Genomic DNA, 21,575 nt, shown 5'->3' with positions numbered 1-21,575 from the left:
GGCGCCCCTAGCCCGCTGCCGCCCTCGGTGCTGGAGGAAGCGCAGCGCGCCTGGGGCTAGGGGGCGAACTGGACCGACTTTTTTCTCGCTTGCCGCCTGTTCAGCCGGCAGCAGCTAGGGCATGTCGAAAGCGCAAGCGAGTTCTAACTTGCGCGCTCGTTCTTTCAGCGCCGGGGCCGCGCCGGGGAGTCAGCCGAGGGCCCTGCGAGACGCTGGCTCCCACTCTCGCGGCCACAGGGCCAGCCTCGGGGGGTCCCGGCCGGGGGCGCCGAGTCTCGGCCGTTCCCCTCCGAGCCCGCTCCCTCCAAACCGTCCTCCGGGCCTGCCTTTCTCTGGCCCAATTCAATAAAACCTACCCTTAAAAGCAAACCTGCTTTCACACTCGGGGCACCCATTATGTGTTTGGTGTGAAACGCTATCAACATTTAAAACCCCATTGTCCCCTGGGTCCCAAATCCCTGTAAATCTTCCACTGGCCACGACTCATTTTCATCTGAAAAGCCTGTTTAGTTTGAATAGAAAAGCAATCAGGCGCCCCTCTCCCTCTCCCTCTCCCTGGAATGTCAATTAAAATGCAGATTTTTCTGAGCTCTTTAGCGCCCCAAGAAGGGGGAGAAACTCTGGATAAATGAAAGAAGTGGCCACAATGAGCCGGGCTGCTGGTGGTTAGGAGTTCCCCAAAGCTGCTGCAAGTTCTCACTGGCTTGCTTGCAGGCGTTCACCAAGGGGTGGATTGCGGTCCTGAGTCAGCCTGTATTTTTTTGAGATTTCAGAATGTTGAGCAGCCCCCGCCCAGATCTGACCCCTTGATAGCTCCCTCCCTTACTCAGCTGGGAAGACGAGGGGAGCAGCAGGGAGGCTTTGAGCTGGGAGATAGGTCTGCCCCCTGGGGGTACCTGGGCATCCCAACCTTACGTGGCCTTGTTGACTTTCCTGATGTAAGATCTCCCGGGAACAAAGCGCCCAAATGCTCGGCCATGGGTGAGCCGGCAGAGGACAGATAACCTAGGAGCTCAATTAAGGCGGGCACTGTGTTGGTTTGCCTCTTGGAGCGTGGGGGCGGGGGTTGGGAATATTCTGGTAAGTTGAGGAGTCCAGGACAAACCTGGCGTAGGGACCACTTGCCAGCCAGGCTCTCTTGCTTGTCACTTTGCGTGTGTTTGGGGGCAGGTTTGTGCTGAGGTGAAAATGAACCAGGGGAGCGGGTGGCCACGAAGAGCCGTCCATCACAGGGAGGGTGACAACGCCTCCCCTGCCCGGGCTGAGAAGAGAGTTCCCTTTCAAGGGGAAAAATAAACACGCCGGGGCTTTCACTGAGGCTCAGACTCCAGGAAGGATTATGGTATTGAAGGCAGGAAGCCGGGATTGTGGCCGCCAGCGGCATGCTGGGCCTGTGTTCCCAACACCGAGCCTCGGGACCTAATTATCCTGCCTAGGAGGTCCCTTCACACTTTTGTCCACTTTGGTGAGGAGTTGTGCAGACCTGCTGCCTTAGGCCTCCGCCTTCCAGAAATGTGAGCAGGGGGCAGCCTGGGGCCTGGACCCGGTAATGGCTAAAATTCAAGTTTCTGGTGCAAGCTGACCCGTATGAATGAATGGTCTGAGCTTTAGCTGAGGTCCCTGACCAGCTTTCTCTGCCTGGAGCAAAGGAAGCCCCCTGGGCTGGGACAGGTGGGTGAGGAGGCCAGGGAAGCAGCCTGGGGGGAAACCTACTAGGATTTAAGGTTGTTTGTGGAGTTGTGTCAGAGGCAGAAAATTCCCATGCATTCTGGAAATGCTTAGTAAATCAATGGGCATGCTTGTGTACTTTCCTCCCACATGTGTGTAGAAATAGATACGGAGTTATCTTTTGAGGCTCTTAACTTCAAGAGGAAAGAAAAGTCAGGGGGAAAAAAAAACATCCTTCAAGCAATCTGAAAATAGAGGGTGTGCTTGCATGCACGCGCTTTTCTTGCTTTTGCTGTGAATCACACCGTTTCACATGTGCTTTCTCTGCAGCAGAGAATTTCTTTTTTCCTTCTCAGGAAATGGTGCAGCAGTCTCTTTTCCCATTTTAATCCTTAGTCAAGGCTAAAAGGAACAGTTTTTCTGATGTAGCTTTGGAGAGGCTCACGCCGTGTTGAAATCTGATGGTATAATTTGAAACCTCAAGTTGGCATGCAAAAAGCCCAGGGCTTAGAGATTTTTTTGTGTGAAAGGTCTCCCCCCGCCAATCCTTAATATGTGGTTGGTTCATTTATAGAGTTTATGGAATCTGTGATTGTCTCAGATTTTCTCAAGTTTGTGCATTTCGGTTCTACACGTAGTGATTGAGGATAACGAACGCATTTAAAGTCGTTTGGAATATTTAAGTTTGGGAAGTTCTCTTTGCCTTTGGGTCAAATGGGTGAATAGACCAGGCAGTTGAGCCCCCCCCTCCCCCCTCCCCCCTCCCCCGTAACTTCTACTGTGAAGTTTCAGCCAGTAGATTAGCCTATTGAAAGTCATTGTCCCAATCGCATACCATGACAGTAATTTCCACGTCACCATCGTCGTTCATAACACACCTGCCTTATTCCTCCGAGTGTGCGTCTGCTCTGTTCCTTCACCCGCTCTGTATGGGTTGAAGACATTTACGAGGCTGGGGGCTGCCAGTAGTCACAGCGGAAGGGGATTCTTCAGGCTTTGAATCTCTTTTTCTTGGATCAGCTGCTCTGAACGTGTTGCAGGTCCGTTCATTCTTCGTAAGTGGCTGCCTGGCGAAAGATTGAAACACATTTCTGTACTGGGAAATGAATCCTGACAACTGTAAACTGGTGGGGATTTTTGGTAGCCTTCCTGGGGTCCCTTTTATTTTGCTGGTCTCCTTTCTTCCTAAGAACAGTGAGGGTGGAGCCAGCCTCTCAGCTGCAGCCCCAGAAATAAGTCTGCAAACAGACGCCTCCACGATCCAGCTGTCTGAAGCCCAGTTGGCCTAAGAGAAGTTAACAAGGCCGGTGATGCCAGCCCGAGCATTGGGAACTTGCTTTTGTAGTTGCCCTTCAGACAAAGGTCACGTCGCTTCTGCTTTTTGAGGGCGGCAGGGGTGACGGTGGAGAGCAGAAGGGAGCGCACCCTGCCCTGATCTGTGTCCCGTCGCTACGTCTCTACTTCTGTTTCTCAAAAGTGTGCTTTTTAAAAAAGATCAGCCCACCCTGCTTCGTGGACCGGGCTGGTGGAAACACCTGGGGCCCTGAGGTGCGGACGCAAGGCATTTGCAGATCATGAAAAGGAACTGTCGGCACATATATTTGGGAAGCTGAGAAGCTGTTTTAGCCCGCTTGGGGTTTCAGCGAATTGGCATCGGGGAGGATTTCACTGACTTCGCCGAATCTCTCTCCTCTAGAGGCTGCAGCAGCTGCAGAAGCAGCAGCAGGACGAGCAGCGGCTGCGGCGGCACCTTGGCTCCTGGGCATCGCAGGCGGTCCATGCGCGCAGAGGAGGTGTGCAGATGGGAGTGACGTCCACATGCAGATATGCAAGAGCTCGGGGCACTGGCACCACCTCACCCGTGGTCAGCTGGGGTCGCTTCCTCTGCCTGGTCGTGGTCACCATGGCAACCCTGGCCCTGGCCCGGCCCTCCTTCAATTTAGTGGAGGACAGCACGTTAGAGCCGGAAGGTAAGTTCCTTCGTTTCACCCTCAGGGTACCCAAGTTTGTGTGGGGCGTTCGTCCGGGGGGAGGTGGCACTGAGGTCAAGGCCTCTTTTAGAATCCGCTGCCCTTGCGTTGTCAGTGAGGCTCTGAGAGCCGGGAGTGGGCTCCCTGCTGCCCCCAAGCCGGAGGTTGCCAGAGAAGGTTCCTTGCTGTAACACCGCAGGCCGGATGTAGTTTGGTGGTTTCTGGGTGTGTGCGCTTCCCTGCTCTGGGTGAGGGAGCCAGCCTGCACTTCACCTTTCTCCGGTGCCCGGCGGTGCTGCGGGAAGGGGGTGGGTGGAGGTGAAGGCCATCTATAGCTTCCTGCAGGAGCTTTCTTACCGGAGGGAGAGTCTTGCTTCTGATGTAAAGAATTGCTGTTTTCTGACAAAAGGAGCCACGAAGGGAAATTGCCAACATCTGAAATGCTGACATTTTATTTTCATTGTCTAAGGAGAAAAAGAAGCTTCTGAAGTTCAGCCCAGAGACGCTAGACGTATTAGTGTTTTTTTGTTTCTTCTTTTTTTTGGCCCTTGTCGTTCATAATACCTAAGCAGTACGTCGCAGAAACTGCAGATTGTGCTTTAGGTAAATTTGGAAGTGAAGGTACCTGGCTGTCTCCCACATCTCTGAGAACTTACAGATCGAACAGGCCATGCACTGTGTTTCAGCCTTGGAAATTTAATTTTAAAGGCACGAAGCCAGTTGGTGAACACTTCAGTGGGGCTGAATTACTCAGCGGGACAGGGTTGGAACCTCCTTCCCGGGTCCTTCTGAGACGACAGTAGCCAAGCCTCCACTTGGTGCGGCGTTGAAATCTGTCATCAGCAGGGAATATTGGGAGCTGAGTTAGTTTTCCAGTGGTAATCCGAGAATAAAACGGCAGATCCCAGCACTCATCGCCACTTAATGAACCTGTTTGCTGAGAGCCCACCTGGTGCTTGCTAAGCTTTGGGGGCGGTCGTGGTCCCGAGTGGTCTGGGGTCAGCTCAGCTGTTCTGGGAGGGCACCCCGCACCGCAGGCTGGAGAGGGACGGAGAGCCGGTCGGGACGACACGGGAAGGAGGGCTGTGTTCCTGCCAGAGATGAGAGCACCGAGGGAGGGGCTCCCACTGAGGCCCACGCATGGGTCATAAGAGGATAAGTAAGGGCAACTGTTTTTCTAAAACGGGCCTTACTGGGAGGCAGTCGGGCATTGGCAACAGCGAGGCCGGTCGGTGCCCCGTCTCACGCAGAGGCATGGGGGCTTTGTGCAAACAGGTGCAGTGACGTCACAGGGGTTTCCACGTCTCCGGGAGGGGGGAGTCTGTGAGAGTTTGTGTCTGCAACACTTACGGGCTCCAGCCCGGGTGATGATGGCACTGCCTCCTTGTGCCACGTGCTGTGACAGAAGCACACGTGCGATTTGCAGAGGTGATGCCTTTTTAAAGGGCTTAATGCGAGAGAAAAGGTTCCTGGTTTCTGAAAGTCACGCCTGTTCTCTGATTGTGCTGATAATTACAATAGATGTGCTTCCTAATTGCTGATTTTTCCCTGGAGTGCGTGGCTCAGCACTTGCCCACGCAGCTGAGCCGGGGGTTCCCTACCGGGAACGGCCCAGGTTAGGAAAAAACTGGCATTTTTCATTTCGACTTTCAGGGCAGCCTTATTGGGAGTTTATCGCAACATATAAAGTGTAAACGGTCCTGGAGGACCTCTTTTTATCATATTTAATTATCAAAGAAAGTTTAAAATATGCGGGAAGAGGTGGGGGCGGAGAGGGGAAGACACAGAGGGCAGCGATGAGGTTCCCCCCAATGGTTCTTTGTGTAACAATTTGTATCCAACAATGAGAGCGGGTCTTTCTAACCTGGGATCTGTGGATGCACTTGGGGGCTGGGGAGGTGTTTGCAAATTCCCCCCCAAGTTGTAGGCGATACTTTGCAAATGTCATTGTCCGCATTTTTGAGGGTTCACAGCTTCTATGAGGTTTGCATCCAGGATCGTGACAGGTGGAAATGGGAAGTGCAGAGCTGCAAAGAAGTGGCTTTGGAAAAGCATTCAACCCCCTCAGCCTCAGTTTCCCTTCCTGTCATCTGACGGTTTGATAAGATGACCTTTAAGTTCTTCTTCGTTAATGCTAAACGAATGGTGATGTCCTCAGGAGCCTTCTGGCAACTCGCCTCAGAAGGTCGCCGGGAGATTTTAGGGTCCCTGGGAGCAGAGAGCAGTAGAGCACACGGCCTGGCATCTCATAAGCACCCAGGACCTGTTGTCATCCTCGTTCCCGATGAGATGGGCGCATGTGTCTGCTCTGTTCTGTGCCCATTGCCACCGTGTCAGGAAACGTGGAGGCTTTTGGAGAGAGTGGGGAAGAAAATCGCTCTCCGAGGGAGAAGGCCCTTTGTGGCTCCAGGCAGTTGTGTTTGCTTTCTGTAGGGTCTGTGCTGTCCTGGTAAGTACCGTATTGGCCGTCGATTTGCGTTCTTCCACTCCCAGAGTTTTGTTTTAGCGTCGGAGGTTATTAGCAAGGTAGTCTGATTGTAGATGAAGAAGGGGTTAGCAACTGGAAGCAGACTGACCGACTGGGGACAGCTCCAGTTTAGGGCATGGTCCTGCCGACCTGTGGGGAGAGAGGGAGGATTGGTGGGTGAGTGGGTGTCTGTTGGTTCCAGTGTGTCTTCTGTGGTTCGTCTGACTATAGCTTTGATTAGCATAGGTTCAACCTTAACCTTCTGTTGCACAAGTCCTCATCTTGGAAGAGTTCTTGGTTTGTTAATTTGGAGGCTCAGAGTAGACGCTGTGTATGGGGCTGGACCAGAGGAGAATGTGTCTGGGGCAAAATGTGACTAAGTTCCAGGAAGGGGCCTGTGCCCTAAGACTAGAGAATCCTTTCCAATCTTCTTGGCTCTGTACAATATTATCATATATCATCGTATCGTATCATCTATCATATATCATTTGTCTTCTGGACACTATGAAATGGTAACAGTAGGGTTGGATCTACCCAACTGATTTACGAAGAAAATAATCTCCAGGAGATTTTAGTTAATATCCCAGTTTAAAAAAGAATATTTTCCGTTGGTCATTCATTGTTGTAGGGGAATGGCTGAAGGCTATAAGCTCAGTTATTGACTCAAAGGGGGTTAGTCCTCAATGCCAAGTACTGTTCTGTTGATTAATATTCTAATTATTTAAAGTATAATCAAGCTTGATTATCCTGGGGAGGAGGTGACTCTTTCAAGTTTTTTCTGACGTTTTGTCACCTACTCCGGTTAATTAAGTCATTGTTGACATTAATGATATCTTTGTTTACACCAGCCCAGTAGGAGCTAAAATAAAAGGGCTTTTCCAACCCCAAACCCCTAATTACTTTCCCACCCTCTACAAAGTGTGATTCTGAAAAGCGACAACCTGAGAAGAAAGTAGTGTGCATTTTTTTTTTTTCCAAACCAATTTTTTTGGCAACCTTCTAAGAGGTCGTGTTGTCCTGGACCAGTGTGTGAGTTGGTCCCAAACTCAAAAGCAGAGTCAGTGAATGAAGAATGCACGAGGAAGTCAGATTTTTCCAGCATGGTTTTAGGTCCTTTGTTACGAGTATTGTAAATGCCGTAATGTCAGCCATACGCATTTAATTGCAAGTTAAGAGAAAAAAGAATATATCCGCATACCAAGAGTGAATGATTTCAAATAATCTTCTGTTTTGTATTATCTGCATCCTTGCTCCTCAGTACGAGTGTTAATATTTAAGAGTTGACTGGAACTTGAGAGTTAGCTTAGGAACAAGGACTTATTCCCGGTCAGTTAAACGAAATGCAGGCTTATGCAGTTAAATACACAATGAAGTACACATTCTTTATTAGCATATAAAGTATTTCACAATTCATAGACAAAGAACTGGGCTAAACATTACCTCCGAGAGCAAAAATCGGGCAAGCCGAAAGAATTGGTGTTTGTATAACTCTCCATGCTCACTCCCTCTGATCCGAATTCAGTGTGTGTGTTTTGCCTGTTTATTTTAACCAGTCAAAACACTGAGGACTTTCTCAGGGACAAGCCCCTCACTAGGAACCATAAGTGGTTCTTTTCAAGTCCTTCTGACCCATTTGAGGGTGAGAATTCAGATAACCAGAGCAATCCAATATGAGAGGCTTCCAGTATCAGACTTAATGAATAATTACGTGGTTATGAAATACCTAGGGTAGTGTTTAAACAGGAAGAGCCTTGTTCAATGTTCACATTCTCCAGAAAATGTATCTAGTGGTCCTTCAGCCTGCAGTCTGTTGTTCCCGTGTTTGCTTTTTCCAGGGTAATTGTTAAAAGGCTACCTCCCACCCTTTTTCATCAGGGTCTGGCTTAATTTCCCATTTCCATGGAAGCCGTCTGATTTTACTCTTTCGAGGGGAAGGGGGGACATTGGTTTTGGGGCGCCAGGTAGGCAACGCGGCTGGTGTGCCCCTCTCTACTCGCTGTCCCGATTGGATTCTTAGCACGGTGACTTGTCTGTGGGCAGGCAGTTCGGAGATTATTTTCTGAAAGTTTTCCAGGCTGTCCCACCAATGATTCCGAACCAGTGGGTTGACTGCCACCGTGCAGAAATGCCTGTGATCGTTATCATTCGGGCGCCTCGAGGAACGACTCTAGCCTTAGGTTTTGAGTTCTTTTCATCCGTTTGCTGTATCCGCTTGGGGAGACTGAGCGATGGCTCTGCGTTTCCAGCTCTCCCTTCGTGGTTGCGCCTGATGTCGGTCACTGTGCCACACCTGTGCCCCACGTGCTTCTGACTTGCCTGTTTAGCGTGGTTTCTTTTAACTGATGGTGACTGTGTTCAAGGCTGTATGGGCTGAAGAGTGAGCCTGATGTAGGGGCTGACCCTTCAGCCTTAGCTGAAGGGGGCGGGTTTACTGAGCAGTGATGTTTCAGCATCATTGTATCCAAGACGAACAAACCCCTAAGAACACAGCTTTGACTTGTTAGAGGCTCTTGGGCTTGAGACTTTATTATTTAAAAAAATTTTTTTCCTCTTTTTTTAAAGTTTATTTTGAGGGAGAGAGAGAGCGCGCGCGAGCGCACGAGTAGGGGAGGGGCGGAGAGAGGTAGAGACAGAATCCCAACCAGGCCTCATGCCATCACTGTGGAGCCTGATGCGGGGCTCGATTTCATGAACCGTGAGATCATGACCTGAGCTGAGATTAAGAGTTGGATACTTAACTGACTGAGCCACCCAGGAACCCCAAGATTTTATTTTTTTAATTTTTTTGATTTCATTATTTAAAAAAAAATTGAAAAAAAATTTTTTTAACGTTTATTTACTTTTGAGACAGAGAAAGACAGTCTGAACGGGGGAGGGTCAGAGAGAGGGAGGCACAGAATCTGAAGCAGGCTCCAGGCTCTGAGCTGTCAGCACAGAGCCCAATGTGGGGCTCGAACCCACAAACCCTGGGATCATGACCTGAGCCCAAGTCAGACACTCAACCGACTGAGCCACTCAGGCGCCCCACGTTATTTTTTCTAAAGTAAGCTCTGCGTCCAGCATGAGGCTTGAACTCATGACCCTGAGATCAAAAGTCACCTGCTCTACAGACTGAGCCAGCTAAGGGCCTTGGACTTGAGATTTTAAAGCCATGCATAACTCGTGTTCCATTTTGGGGAAAATGTTTATCTTCACACAAAGCCTTAAGGCTTTCTGGCAGCCCTTGAGTCTCCACAAACTGGCCACTTCCTCCTGCTTACCCAGGTAGACCTACAGTGACCCAGCTGATTGAGCTCTGGCTTTCTCGAATTAGGGAGTGTGTAAAGAGGAGGTAGGGAAAGGAGCCTGAGGCCAGGCTCTTTAAATAAGTCTGGTTGAACAAGCTGCTGGCCATGTTACTATAATGATTCTGTGTGTGTTGGAGAGGTCGCCTTCTGCAATTAACAAAGATTACACTTGCAATCCCCCCCCCCCCCCCCCGCTCTGATCTATGACTATCCCTTTTTAAAAGGGCATGATAGAGGGGTGGCTGGTGGCTCGGTTGGTTAAGCCTCTGATTCTCGATTTTGGCTCAGGTCAAGATCTCACAGTGGGTGGGATCAAGCCCCACATCGGTCTCTGTGTTGACAGCCTGGAACCTGCTTGGGATTCTCTCTCTCTCCTTCTCTCTCTCTGCCCCTCTCCAGCTTGTGTTCCCCTCCTCAAAGTAAATAATAAGCATTTTCTTAAAAATGCCTTTTTAAAAGGGCATGATAGAAAATCCAAAATGGTAGCTGCAAATGCGGTGCTTATGGGCTTCATTTATAGAATTTCAAGTTTTTTCTGCTTCTGTATTCATACAGAAGGATATTTCATGATTAGGACAGACTGTGGTTGACCTTGAAGAGTGTACGTCCTGTAAAGGCTTTAGGTTTAAGTCATGCTTTAGGTTTTCAGTAATTTTGGTTTTGGGAAAGTTGCACCATGATGGAGTTGTAAGACTCTGGGTGTGAACTGTTGTCATTTATTCCACTTTGGAATACATAAGTAATTACGCCCCGTTCTGGACTTTTGCCACTTCATGTGAATATTGAGAATTTCAGATTCTTCTTGTACTGAGTCAGGGAGCTAAGCTGTGGAATATTCTTTTCTTTAACCCCTTGTCCAACTAGAGAATGGTAAATTCCATGTCCTGGATGGATGGAATGCACGTATATGGAATTTCAGGTTATGGTGAACATGTTTTATGAGGAGGTCAAAACCCAGCTTATAAGGAAAGTTCTGATATGTTCAGGAATGAGGACATGGGACATATTTATTTGTGTGATTTATATATCACCTTTTCTGGAAGAGAAAGAACTCCATTCTGGGCTCTGACACTGATCAACTCTACATAAATTGTCATGGTCCTTCCCTAACTGTAGAACTCCTTCTTTGTCATTCTATGTGGTCTCTTTTTACACATGACTGTTTACTGTTAAGGTTTTCCATACCTGACCAGTTGTAATGTTTTAAAAATATGTCGACATCATAAAGGCCAGTTTTGTGTGTTGGGTGGGGAGCAGGGTGGGAGGGACTATAAAATGAAAATAAAGATCTTTGTGGTGACAAATTTAGGGTTTAAACTTTTTTGAAAGCCCTCAAACTTCAGATTCTTAGTTTTCAGTGAGATTGCTCTATAGGAAGGCATGTGGCTGCCTTTAAGGGTCTCCCTCCTTGTCCACCACGCTTCCTGGGTTTCCACCAAATGTGTTGCATTCTTAGCTGATAAAAGGGGGGGGGGTGCCCAATTGAATCTGTATCCTAAACATTATAAATGTTTCAAACTTAAAACACATCTTGAAAAGCCCAAATATCCCCTATAAAATTAACTTAAATTCTTCATCTGAATCCATAAAGATGAATAAAATACTGTTTTTAATGTTTATTTTTGAGAGAGAAAGCATGAGCGGGCAAGGGGCAGAGAGAGAATGGGAGACAGGCTTTGAAGCAGGCTCTGGGCTGAGAGCAGAGAGCCTGATGTGGGGTTCAAACCCACAAACTGGGAGATCATGACCTGAGCCAGAGTTCGACGCTTAGCCCACTGAGCCACCCAGGCGCCCTGAATAAAATAAGTTTGAGTGGCATGCGATGTGCTGTCTGGGGACAAAAGCACAGAAGGAACTTGGCCTTGGGCTTAGGCAAGACCGACTTGAATCACTCCCCTATCTACTGCTGCTGTGACTTCGTATAAGGTAGATAATCACTTTGAGCCTGCCTTTCTTTATCTGAAACTGGCCAATGATACCTATGTGAGGGGGCGGGGATGTGAATATGAGGCAAATGGGTGTAGAACTCTCTCTCTCCATCCCCATCCTCACTTTCTTGTCAATGTAAAAACCTGATACAGGATTTAAAGCCAAGATTTCAGGGGCACCTGGGTGGCGACTCAGTTGGTTAAGTATCCGACTCCTGATCTCAGCCCCGCTCTTGGTCTCAGGGGTGTGAGTTCAAGCCCTGCATTGGGCTCTGTGTGGGCGTGAAGGCTCCTTTTTAAAAAAGAAAAAGAGGGGCGCCTGGGTGGCGCAGTCGGTTAAGCGGCTGACTTCAGCCAGGTCACGATCTCGCGGTCTGTGAGTTCGAGCCCCGCGTCAGGCTCTGGCCGGATGGCTCGGAGCCTGGAGCCTGTTTCCGATTCTGTGTCTCCCTCTCTCTCTGCCCCTCCCCCGTTCATGCTCTGTCTCTCTCTGTCCCAAAAATAAATAAACGTTGAAAAAAAAAATTTATAAAAAAAAAAAAAAAAAAGGAAAAAGAAAAAGCCAGTATTTCAGGCATATTTACTAGATCTTCTGATGGGAAGCGTTTGCATTAATCAAAATAGGAAGCGTGCTGTAGGCCGTTTGTCCATCCCTCCGTACCGTCTTGGGCCTTTTTGTAAGTTTGGACATCTTGCTGCTTGCAGTCCAAATGGTTCAGGGTTGACCTATTTTCCCCGTAGAAAAAAAAGCGTGTTTGCCGCTTTGTAATAATTGTAGGACACGCTCTTCATGGAGAGCAATACATTTTGGCAAGGAACGAGTTTTCTGTTTGAGGCTTCCAAAGGATTGCCGTTAGGCCCTGTGAAGAAGGATGGAGACAGGGTTGGGGGGTGGGGGTGGGGTGTAGCGTGCTCTGCTTTTGTCCAGGCCACTGAGGGGAGCGCCGGAGCAAGTTACTGTCGTTCCTGCCGAGTTTAACTGCAGCGACTCCCCTGGGCAGCCTGCTGGGTGTTCCTACCTGGGCAGGTAGCTGGGCTTCCGGACTTTATGGAAGGGAAGGAAATTGTCAGGGGACCTACACTACTGAGGGGGAGGAGCTGAGCAATCATTTGCATGTTATACCCCTGTGGGGTCGTTTGATTGGACAAGCAGGGGTGTGAGGGGGAGTGGTCAGTGTGGATGCATGCATGGGGTCATTTTTTTTTTTAGCCCATTCCTTGAGAGGGTGAGGAGGGCAATGATAACGGCAGCTCTCATGACCATTTATTGAGTGCCTGCTGTGTGTCAGACGCAGTGCTAGGTTCCTTGACATCTATCCTCTCTAATCTTTTCTCCCCCTGTTTTATTGAGATACGATAGACTCACAGCACGGCGTAAGTATAAGGTGTACGGCAGGATGATTGGACTTAGGTAAGTCATTTCGTGATTATCGTAAGTAGTTTAAGATCTCCTACAGATGAAAAAGAAAAAAGAATATTTTTCCTTGTGATGAGAACTCTCAGGATCTATTCCCTGGAAAACTTTCACATACGCCACATGGCCATGGTGATGATAGTCATTGTGTTGTGCATTACATCCCTAGAACTGTTGGGGTTTTTTTGTTTGTTTATTTATTTATTTATTTTGAGACACAGAGAGCGTGAGCAGGGGAGGGGCAGAGAGAGAGGGGAAGAGAGGGAGTCCCCTGCAGGTGTTCATCACGGAGCCCGATGCGGGGCTTGATTTCACCACCACGAGACTGTGACCTGAGCTGAATTCAAGAGTCGGATGCTTAACTGACTGAGCCCCCCGGGTGCCCCGGCCTAGTCCTTGTTTATGTCACAACAAAAAAAGTTTGTACTTTTTGACCACCTTCCTGCAGTTCCTCTGCCCCCATCTCTAATTTAATCATTCAGCTGACCCTCGGGTAATTCATGTTCCCATTTTATGGACGAGACTCTTGACTGAGACCCTTGGAGATGAAATGTTTCCTCCAAGACTCCACAGCGGGCGTGGGCCCCGGCCTTGGGGTGAATTTCTTGGCAAAAGGAAGGTTTATCGATTGATTCCTTTCCTTTCCCCGAGCAGGGGGGTCCTCTGTGGCATATGGTAGGACGGCCTCGTCATTCTTTCCGAAATATGTCATTTGACTGTTAAACATGTAAGGACACTGCTGGGTGATTCTGTCTCTTCCCCACATACCCACACCTATTTTCCTAAAGCTGTTTGAAGAAAAGTCCTGGGCAATTAAACCACTGCAATAATTACCACTTTGTGATTCTCCGAGAACGGCCTCTGGTGATATGCAGCTTACTAGTAAGAAGCCAACCCTTTTCCTGCCCAGGAGACTGGAGGGAGATGCCTTGAGGCCCAGTTAGTGACCCCCAGCTCAGTCACCCAGCAGGAGCTCAGGCAGGTAGGCCTGACTGGTCTGGTATTTGCCCATTTGCTCAGAAGCCAACTCAGCGGAGTGGGAGCAGACCATCCCGTTTTTCCTTGTCCCAGATGCTTCTGGCCGTTTGCCCTGGCACTGCTAAATGTTTGCCTTTTTGCTTGTCACTTTAATAGTACGTCAGACTTCTCTCCAGCGTGTCCGATTCTCAGTTGGGTCAAGGCCCACCTGCGCAGACGGGGGCTCCTACCACCTACGGTCATGGAAACGACAAATGGCAGGGCCTCCCTGGCCCTTGACGACGCCGGGGCAAAAGTGGGGAACAAAGAGAACGTCTAAGAATGGAAAGGCAGAAGCAGCAATCCCCACGCCTCCTCTTGGCCAGGAGGGGCGTCCCAAGGGGAGGAAGAGGCTGAGCAGTAGAGCCATTTTTAAAGCAAACAAAAGTTCATTTTGGGTGGCTTAAAAAAAGGTGGCTTCTGAGGGGAGCTTGCTAGACCTGGAGGTGACTTGGGCCTGGATAAGTCCACTGGACCTTGCACTGAACTTGCATGGTGAGTGCGGAGCGTCCGGGGTCGCAGGTGTTCAGAAGGGGGGCTCAGCGTTGGAGAGAAGGTGTTGAATGCTTGGCGGGGGGAAACCTGCAGCTTCCTCTCTTAGCCTTGCAGCCCTGGTGGGGGGACAACTGCCAGAGCTTGGCAGACACAGGTCATCAACCCTTTACAGACTGTGGCGTAATTTTTTAAATGTTTATTTTTGAGAGAGAGAGAGAGAGAGAGAGATTGAGAGAGAGAGAGAGAGACAGAGAACGAGGGAGACACAGAATCTGAAGCAGGCTCCAGGCTCTGAGCTGTCAGCACAGAGCCCGACGCGGGGCTCGAACCCACAGACCGTGAGATCATGACCTGAGTGGAAGTCAGATGCTTAACCGGCTGAGCCACCCAGGTGCCCCCCAGATACATTTTTTGAAACCCTACCATGTGTTGAGTTCTGTGGGGATAGAATGGCAAGCCAAAAACAGTCTCAAGTCCTATGAATGGGGGGTGGGCGGGGGGCCATAGATCTTTGTCAAATAACTGCCAAAACGAGGCCCTGGTTCCAGTCCTGGGTGCAGGTGCTCTGAAGAAGAAGCATGGTGGGTCTCAAAGGGTTGCAGGAGCCCTGAGGAAGCCGGGGTGCCGCTTGAAGGAGACTAGAGTAGTAGGCCAGGTCAGGCGGGGGACCTGTGGGCCACGGTGAGGATTTTTCTGGGTACTCGAACTATGTGACTTCCCGAGGCTGAGCTTCTGAGGGAGGTGAGCACCCACCTTGATTCTTCAGCAGACCCCCCTGCATCGGCCCCAGTCAGTCCCAGCCACATGTGCCTGCCAGCTCTTTCCCTGCCCAGTTTGGGAACCATCCGGGGCCTGGCTCCTCCGCTGTCCCCCGTCAGGTTCCACTTGTTGCCGAGAGGTGCCCGTCTTTGCAGGTAGGGCCTGTGAACAGGTGGTCAAGGGTAGCTCTCAGCCACCTCCTTGACAAGTCTCCTTTCTGCCGCTGCAGTTTCTTACCAGGCTAACATGGAGGCCGGGGGTGGTGGAAGGCAGGGGAGCCTGGGTAGTGAACTCCGATAGCGGGGCCTCAGCCGAGGACCTGGGCATTTAAGTAAGGCTCCCTCCTTTCCCCGGAGCAGGGTGGGGCACAGTCTTGCTTAAAAGGGGCAGGTGTGCCAAGATGCTTGGGGGCCCAGCATAGCCCCTCCCGAGGTGAACTTGCTCTGATGGGTTTTGAAAGGGTTTGGGCTCTGCGTGGAGAAGTGGAAACTCTTCAAAGTTTGCTTTCCAGAAGGTTTGACCTCTTTGCAGATACACGGCTTAGGGCCTAGGAGAAAGGCTAACCCTGGTGGCACCCTTCTAGACTTGGAATTTCCTGAATGAACGAACGTGCTTTCAGTCCTGGGGCACAGGATTCCCCACGGGGGAATTTTCCTTTTTTTCTGTAAGTCACTGGAGAAAAGCGGGCAAGGGGCAAAGCCAGCTGGGGACGTGCCCCACCCGCCGCAGAGGCTCCCTGCCCCTGCTGACTTTAGGGGAAACCCCTCCAAGAGGTCATTCCGACCCAGCTGCTTGCTAAAGATCCCTCGGGCTATGAATCTGTGCCTTCAGCCTCAACAAGATTTCTGCACCAGGCTGGCCCGAACTTGCTGAGGCCTGAGTTGCCATTCAAAGGAGGAGGGCCATCTGTTTCCCAGTTTCCAGCTGCTAGCCCTTCATTTGTAAATGGCCGGGATGCTGCTGGGGGGGTGGGGGGGGGGGAAACCGGTCTGGGGACACAGCTGCGGGCTCTGAACAAGTGTTGGAACTGGGGTCCTGCTGAGAGGAGAAAGGTCCAGCCCTTTAAGTAAACTTGCTTCCTGGAGTAACTCTTACCCCGCCCCCTTATCCTTTTCTTTGGTCCCTGGGGCGCTTTAAAAATATTCACTTATTCTGAAAGTACGTATTGAGGGAAGGGCTGGGGGAAAATGTCACCTAGGATTTCGACACGATCTGACCTTTGGGGGACTTGCAGGCCACATGTACCCACTTAGTATGCACTGTGGACTGTTTATGTCCGTGTCGGGGGGGGGGGGGTGGTGAGCGGGTCCCGGAAGCAGGTTCTAGGAGCCAGGAGTAACCCCAAGTGCGGAATGGTGACCGTCCCTGAAAACTTGCTTCTGGAATGTCGTCACAGTGCTGGCTTAGGGCATGCTGTCTGGAAAGCAGGCCCATCAGCCCCGTGCTGTTACAGGCTCCTGATGCTTGGGTGCCATGCAGGGCACAGGTGGGCGCCTTGCCGGAGGGGTTTGGTGTTCAGGGCTCCTCCCGGCATGCTCTGGGGTTGTGATAAGGCATCTGGTCCGGGGAACTCTGCAGGGGTTTCTGTGGTCCGCATGTAAATATCTGGTATCCCTGATTTGTTGGATAGGTGACCCGTAGATGCTATTTTAATAAGCCAAGGCCTCTTCCCTCACTAAAGTCATCAAACAGGTGTCATTGGCATTGATAACAACTCTCTCCCAAGATCCTTGGGTGTTTAGTTCCATTTGCCAGAAATCGGCACTTAGGTAACTTACATAGATACGACCTGACAGATTTATGCATTTGAAAGAAAACCTTGATTTAAAGTCAGAGTAAGGCAAATCAGCCTTACCATGAGGTGGGGGGAAAGAATCTGCTGATCACTTAGGGGTCAAGCTATAACCCACACACAGGCGCCCAGGCCCGCCCTGGCCGGAACTGGGTGAGGAGGGGTGCTTTTTCTCAGATGAGTCCCCACCACCCACCTTAGGGGTTACAAAGACCTTCCCAGGCAGCCTCTTGGTTTGTCCTTGTGATGACCTTGGCCAGCAGCAGGCTAGCCCGGAGGTGTTTCCCTGTTCTGTAAACTGGGGCTCAGACTCAGGTGATGGGAAGGGGCTGTCCAAGTTGATGTGGGTTCATCCCTGCAAAACCAGGTCTCCGACTCTCTCGTCCTTGGACACTGGTGCTGAACTTCTCACAGTGTGGTCTTTGGACCAGCAGCATTAGCATTATCTGGGAGATGGTGGGAAGCTCAGAAGCTCAGACCCTACTCCACAACTACTGACCCAGAAACGTTGGAGCTGTGTTTTAATAGGCTGTCCAGGTGGTCTTTATGCGGAAGAAAGTCTGAGAAGCACTGCTGATCCCCCCCACCGAAGAAGGTCATTCGGAGAGGGTGGGCCGGGTCGGTGGGGGAGGCGGCTGTATTTGCTCTGTGGGTTCGAGGTGAATAAACAAAGGCTGTAGTGTCTTGGAGATGAGAACAGCGTGGGCTGTGTTGACGGGAAGCAGGGATTTTCGCAGAGGAGATGATATTTGAGCTGGGCTCTGAAGGCTGAATAGGAGCTTGCCGGACAGAGTAGTGGGGCAGGGTAACGGGCAGAGGAAACAGTGCCCACGAGAACAGACAAGTCTAGGGCATGAGGGAGAAGAAGATGGAGGGGGGATGTGGGGCCTCGCGCAACCGTGGCCTTAATGTGGGGAATATTCTTTGGGTTTTACCCTGTCAGTGTGTGGAGTGGTCTCTGTCTTTTATTTATTTATTTAATTTCATTTCATTCGTTCATTCATTCATTCATTCATTCAATTAAAGGTCAGTTTTGTTTCCCAGGTTGCTCTGGGGGTCCGCGGTGGATACATGGGGTGGACTGGGGTGGGCGGGGGCAAGGCAGAGGTCTTTTGGAGAGAAGGTGGGGACCTGCAGGGGTGAGGTCTTGCCCTTGTTCTCTTTTCAGAGCTGTTTCAGAGAGAACTAACAGGAGTGCAGATGTGGGCCTGGTGGGATGGGAGGCAGGAGGGAGAAGCGGGGTCTTCAGGGCCGAGTTGGAGCTGAGTTGATGTCATCCAGGGGCTGCTGGAGGGGAAGAGGGGGAAGGGCACTTGCTTGTTTTGGGCGGCACCTCCGAAGACAAGGTCAGGTGATGTGCTCAGGCAGGTGGAAGGAGGAACCTTCCAGCAGGGACTTGAGCGGCGTTGACGTGGAGGGGGCAGGGAAAGCTGCAGAGGTGGGCCAAGCAGAGTATAGGGAAGGGACCACAAGAGCCAGGGGCGGGCTTCTGAGCATATTCGCAGATACGGGGGAGTGCGGAAGGAGGAGGTCCCAGAGAGGCAAGACCTCCGCCACACCGCTCTGTTCTTAGGAACACTCACACACGTGCACAAGCAGAAGACAGAACGACACGACGGATGATTAACACTGAGCTATGTGTTAGGGGCTCTAGAAACAGAACAGAAGGTTCCCCTTTGTTTTCTTACATCCCCAGGCTTCCGTGTTGAGAACACCTGGTTAGGTGGCTTTTCTGTCTCTCACGCGTAGTCTGCTGCAGCTGAGCAGTAATGATTTCAGCTAGAAGGTCTTCCCGCTGGTACATTCGAGGTCCTGCCGAGTGGCAGCGGCCCCGAGCTAGGTGCTTTCCGTGCGCGCGCTCGTTATCATCAGTCCTGGTTTGCAGGCGAAGACACAGGAAGCGATCACACCATTTGTCAGTGGCAGAGTTGGAACTTAGGTCGGTTCTCAGCCTGCTCTTGCCTTTTCTTTTCTTTATTTTTAACGTGTGTTTATTTTGAGAGAGAGAGAGAGAGAGAGAGAGAGAACGAGAGCGGGGGAGGGGCAGAGAGCGCGAGAATCCCAAGCAGGCTCTGCGCCTACAGCGAGGAGCCCGATGGCCGGGCTCGAACTCCCCAACCGTGAGATCGTGACCTGAGCTGAAACCAAGAGAGGTGGACGCGTAACCGTCTGAGCCACCCAGGCGCCCCTGTTCTTGCCTTTTTCTGAAGAGCGCCCAGGGAGGGGACAGAGATGGGACCAGAGCCTTAATGCTAGGGTACCAGGAAGAGCTCAGGGACCAGCTCTGGGAATTGAAGCAGCCTCTGATGGGCAAGGTGGCTTTTTACCACGTTCAGAACCGGCGATGACGCGTTCGTTTTACAGGCGACACCTCAGCAGGGTCACTCCTGATCTCAACGATGGTGATATAGGTCCTGTGATACAGGTCCGGCAAATCGCATTCATTCGTTCATTCCATGACCTCCTTGGGAGGCCCTCCCCACCTCCCAGTTCCCTTCCCGATACAGGGAGTACGAAACCTTCCCTCTGGGAGATTCGTGGACACTAGATAATCTGATGGCATGTTTGGGAAATGCTTTTGAACAGAGGGCCCGGTGTGGAAGTTTTTGCTCAAGCAGAGCTGCTGATGTCCAGGGACTTTATGCAGATGGCACTGATCCCGTACCTGCATCCCAGTGGTCCAGTGGAAATTTTGCCGTCGTGAACATAAGAGTTTGGTGCAGGTGTTGGGACCAGGGAGAAAACCTTCCTTTTTATGCCCCCTCCTCCCCCCCCCCCCCTTTTGGAGAACATGATTCACTGACAGCCTGAAACATCAGGATCAAAAGGAGAGAGGGGTTGCTGGCAGAATAGGGAGTGAATATTGCCACTTGGGGTCCAAATCTTGGGTGATCACGGTGACTCCTGCTTCCCCGAGGGCATTCTTAGGCACGTCACGATTTCTACGTTAGTATTTTCTCATGGGCAGCTGCGTCATTTCTTTCCAGACTTGGAAAGCTGTTCCCCACGCATCTCAAAGATAGACCTAAATTATATGAGGGGTGTGCCTAAATATGTAATTTTTAATGGTTGCCATATTGGAAACATATGCCATTATCCCATCTGATCATGAGGAATGTGAGCCAGTCCAGAATTTCTGGAACAGGCAGGCTACTGTGGCAGAGGTAGCTATTAGTGGTTGTTACAGCCCCCGTGGAACCGACGGGGAGGTTTTAAGTGCTGACGTGTGTCTGTAAGACACCCCAACAATTGGCCGGGAAGAGAACTGCGGCCTCTCGGCCTGTTTACGTATCTGTGGCTCATTGCTCTGACTTCTTTGTGTCCCCGGTTTTTAGGTTGGCCGTATTTCTCGAGGCAGAGAACTTTCATCTTTATATTGCACAGAGTGTTTGTCTCTCCCTCCTGCCTCTTAAAGTACAAGTAGTACCTATGCCTTATAAGGCCTCCGTTTCATGACAGGATTTTTGTCTTGTGCAAGTCCCTTCTTGCAAAGGGGAAGCTCTCAGGATGTCTGAGATGGAACAGCCCGCTCTCTGCCGCCCCTGCCTTCACTGTCTGTGCGTCTGCGGGACCCCCCCCCCCCCCGTGGGTAGGGCCCACGGGGCGGGGGTGGTCATTTCTGACTTCTTTGTGGGGACCCCGGTACCTTTGTGTCTTTCTGTTGGTGAGATTTGGTGCCGGGCAGAATGATCTGGGCCTTCGGCCCCTCCGGGTTACTGAAAAGCTGTGCTCTAATGCCCGACGTCTCGACTGCCCAGCCTCCCCCAAGTCCAGCTTGTAAAAATGCTTCAGGACAGCGGTGTGTATGAGGGGGGTTGGTATTCCAATTCCCACGGACAGAAAATTGGGTATCGGCCAGTTAAAACTTCGTACTGGGACCGTGGCGTGGCCGCTTCAGGCCATCTTAAAGAGCGGGAGGGTGAGTCGAGGCTAACCGGAACAGACAGGCTCAGCCGCCACTTACCGCCGTGTGTGTTGCGCACTGTGACATTGCAGTGACATTTGCAGCTTTATTTTGTGCGCTGCTGTCTCAGGACCTTGGCAGGCCCACAGCAGTGATATCTGTTCCTCTGGTACAGGGTGGTGGAGGGAGGGCAGCACCAGGAAGCCCGAGGCTGGTTGACTGCTCTGCTCCCAGTGCCGGCGTGACGGTTCCCGTGGGAGTGCCGAGCTGCGACAAGAGGCACACGTTTGTGTCCCCGCAGCCCGCGCCCTGCCACCCGCCCGGCCTCTCCTCCAGCTCCAGGCCCCGGGTGGGGGGACGATCTGTTTGCCGAGTTCTCTCTCTCTTTCTCCCTTTCTGATCCTTTCTGGAGGAATGCGTTTGGGGCTCGGATGCCCCTGACTTTCTGACCGGGAGCATCTTCGGGGGCCGCGTCGCAGGGGCCCCGCCGCACTGCATCCTCGAAGCCGGGGTTCCTGCCTCTTAGCTGCGAGCTTCTTGACATTTGGAGAGGCGCCGTCCCGAGGAAACCCCAGAAAAGGCTTTACCTTGTGAAGTGCGACGTCACCGTCCCGCCGGCCTTCGCCGCTTTGTTGGCCCCGGACCGTGTCAACCTGCCGTCCACCCTCCAGCAGGCGATCGGACGGGGCGAGCCGCGGGCTTCCCATCTGTTCCCTGTTTGCGTTTGGGCGCCATTTCAAAAACCACACGGGAAAGTTTATAGGCAAACATTATAAAAAGTGACAGTCTGCAGTGCTGCTATGGCTGGTCTGGCCACACAAAGCGTTACCTGAAATAGCTTACTGTTCCAAACTCCCTCCCTGCCTCAGCTGTC

At 51.2% G+C, this 21,575-nt stretch overlaps 1 protein-coding gene across 1 annotated transcript in view; it reads left to right on the top strand.

Moving 5' to 3' along the window:
• Nucleotides 1-3,469: 3,469 nt before the first annotated feature.
• The window catches only part of FGFR2 (fibroblast growth factor receptor 2), a 101,422-nt gene continuing 83,316 nt past the window's right edge, over nucleotides 3,470-21,575 (top strand). Inside the window, 1 exon segment of the mRNA XM_047072743.1 lies at nucleotides 3,470-3,638. Coding sequence (XP_046928699.1) covers nucleotides 3,470-3,638 — 169 coding nt within the window.

The sequence above is a fragment of the Lynx rufus genome, unplaced genomic scaffold, assembly GCF_022079265.1.
Source record: "Lynx rufus isolate CCGP_SWC_20201006 ecotype Redwood Valley unplaced genomic scaffold, mLynRuf1.p SCAF_11, whole genome shotgun sequence".
Classification (NCBI taxonomy): domain Eukaryota; kingdom Metazoa; phylum Chordata; class Mammalia; order Carnivora; family Felidae; genus Lynx; species Lynx rufus.
The sequence above is the reverse complement of the archived record's forward strand: the minus strand, read 5'-3'. Positions and strand labels throughout refer to the sequence as shown.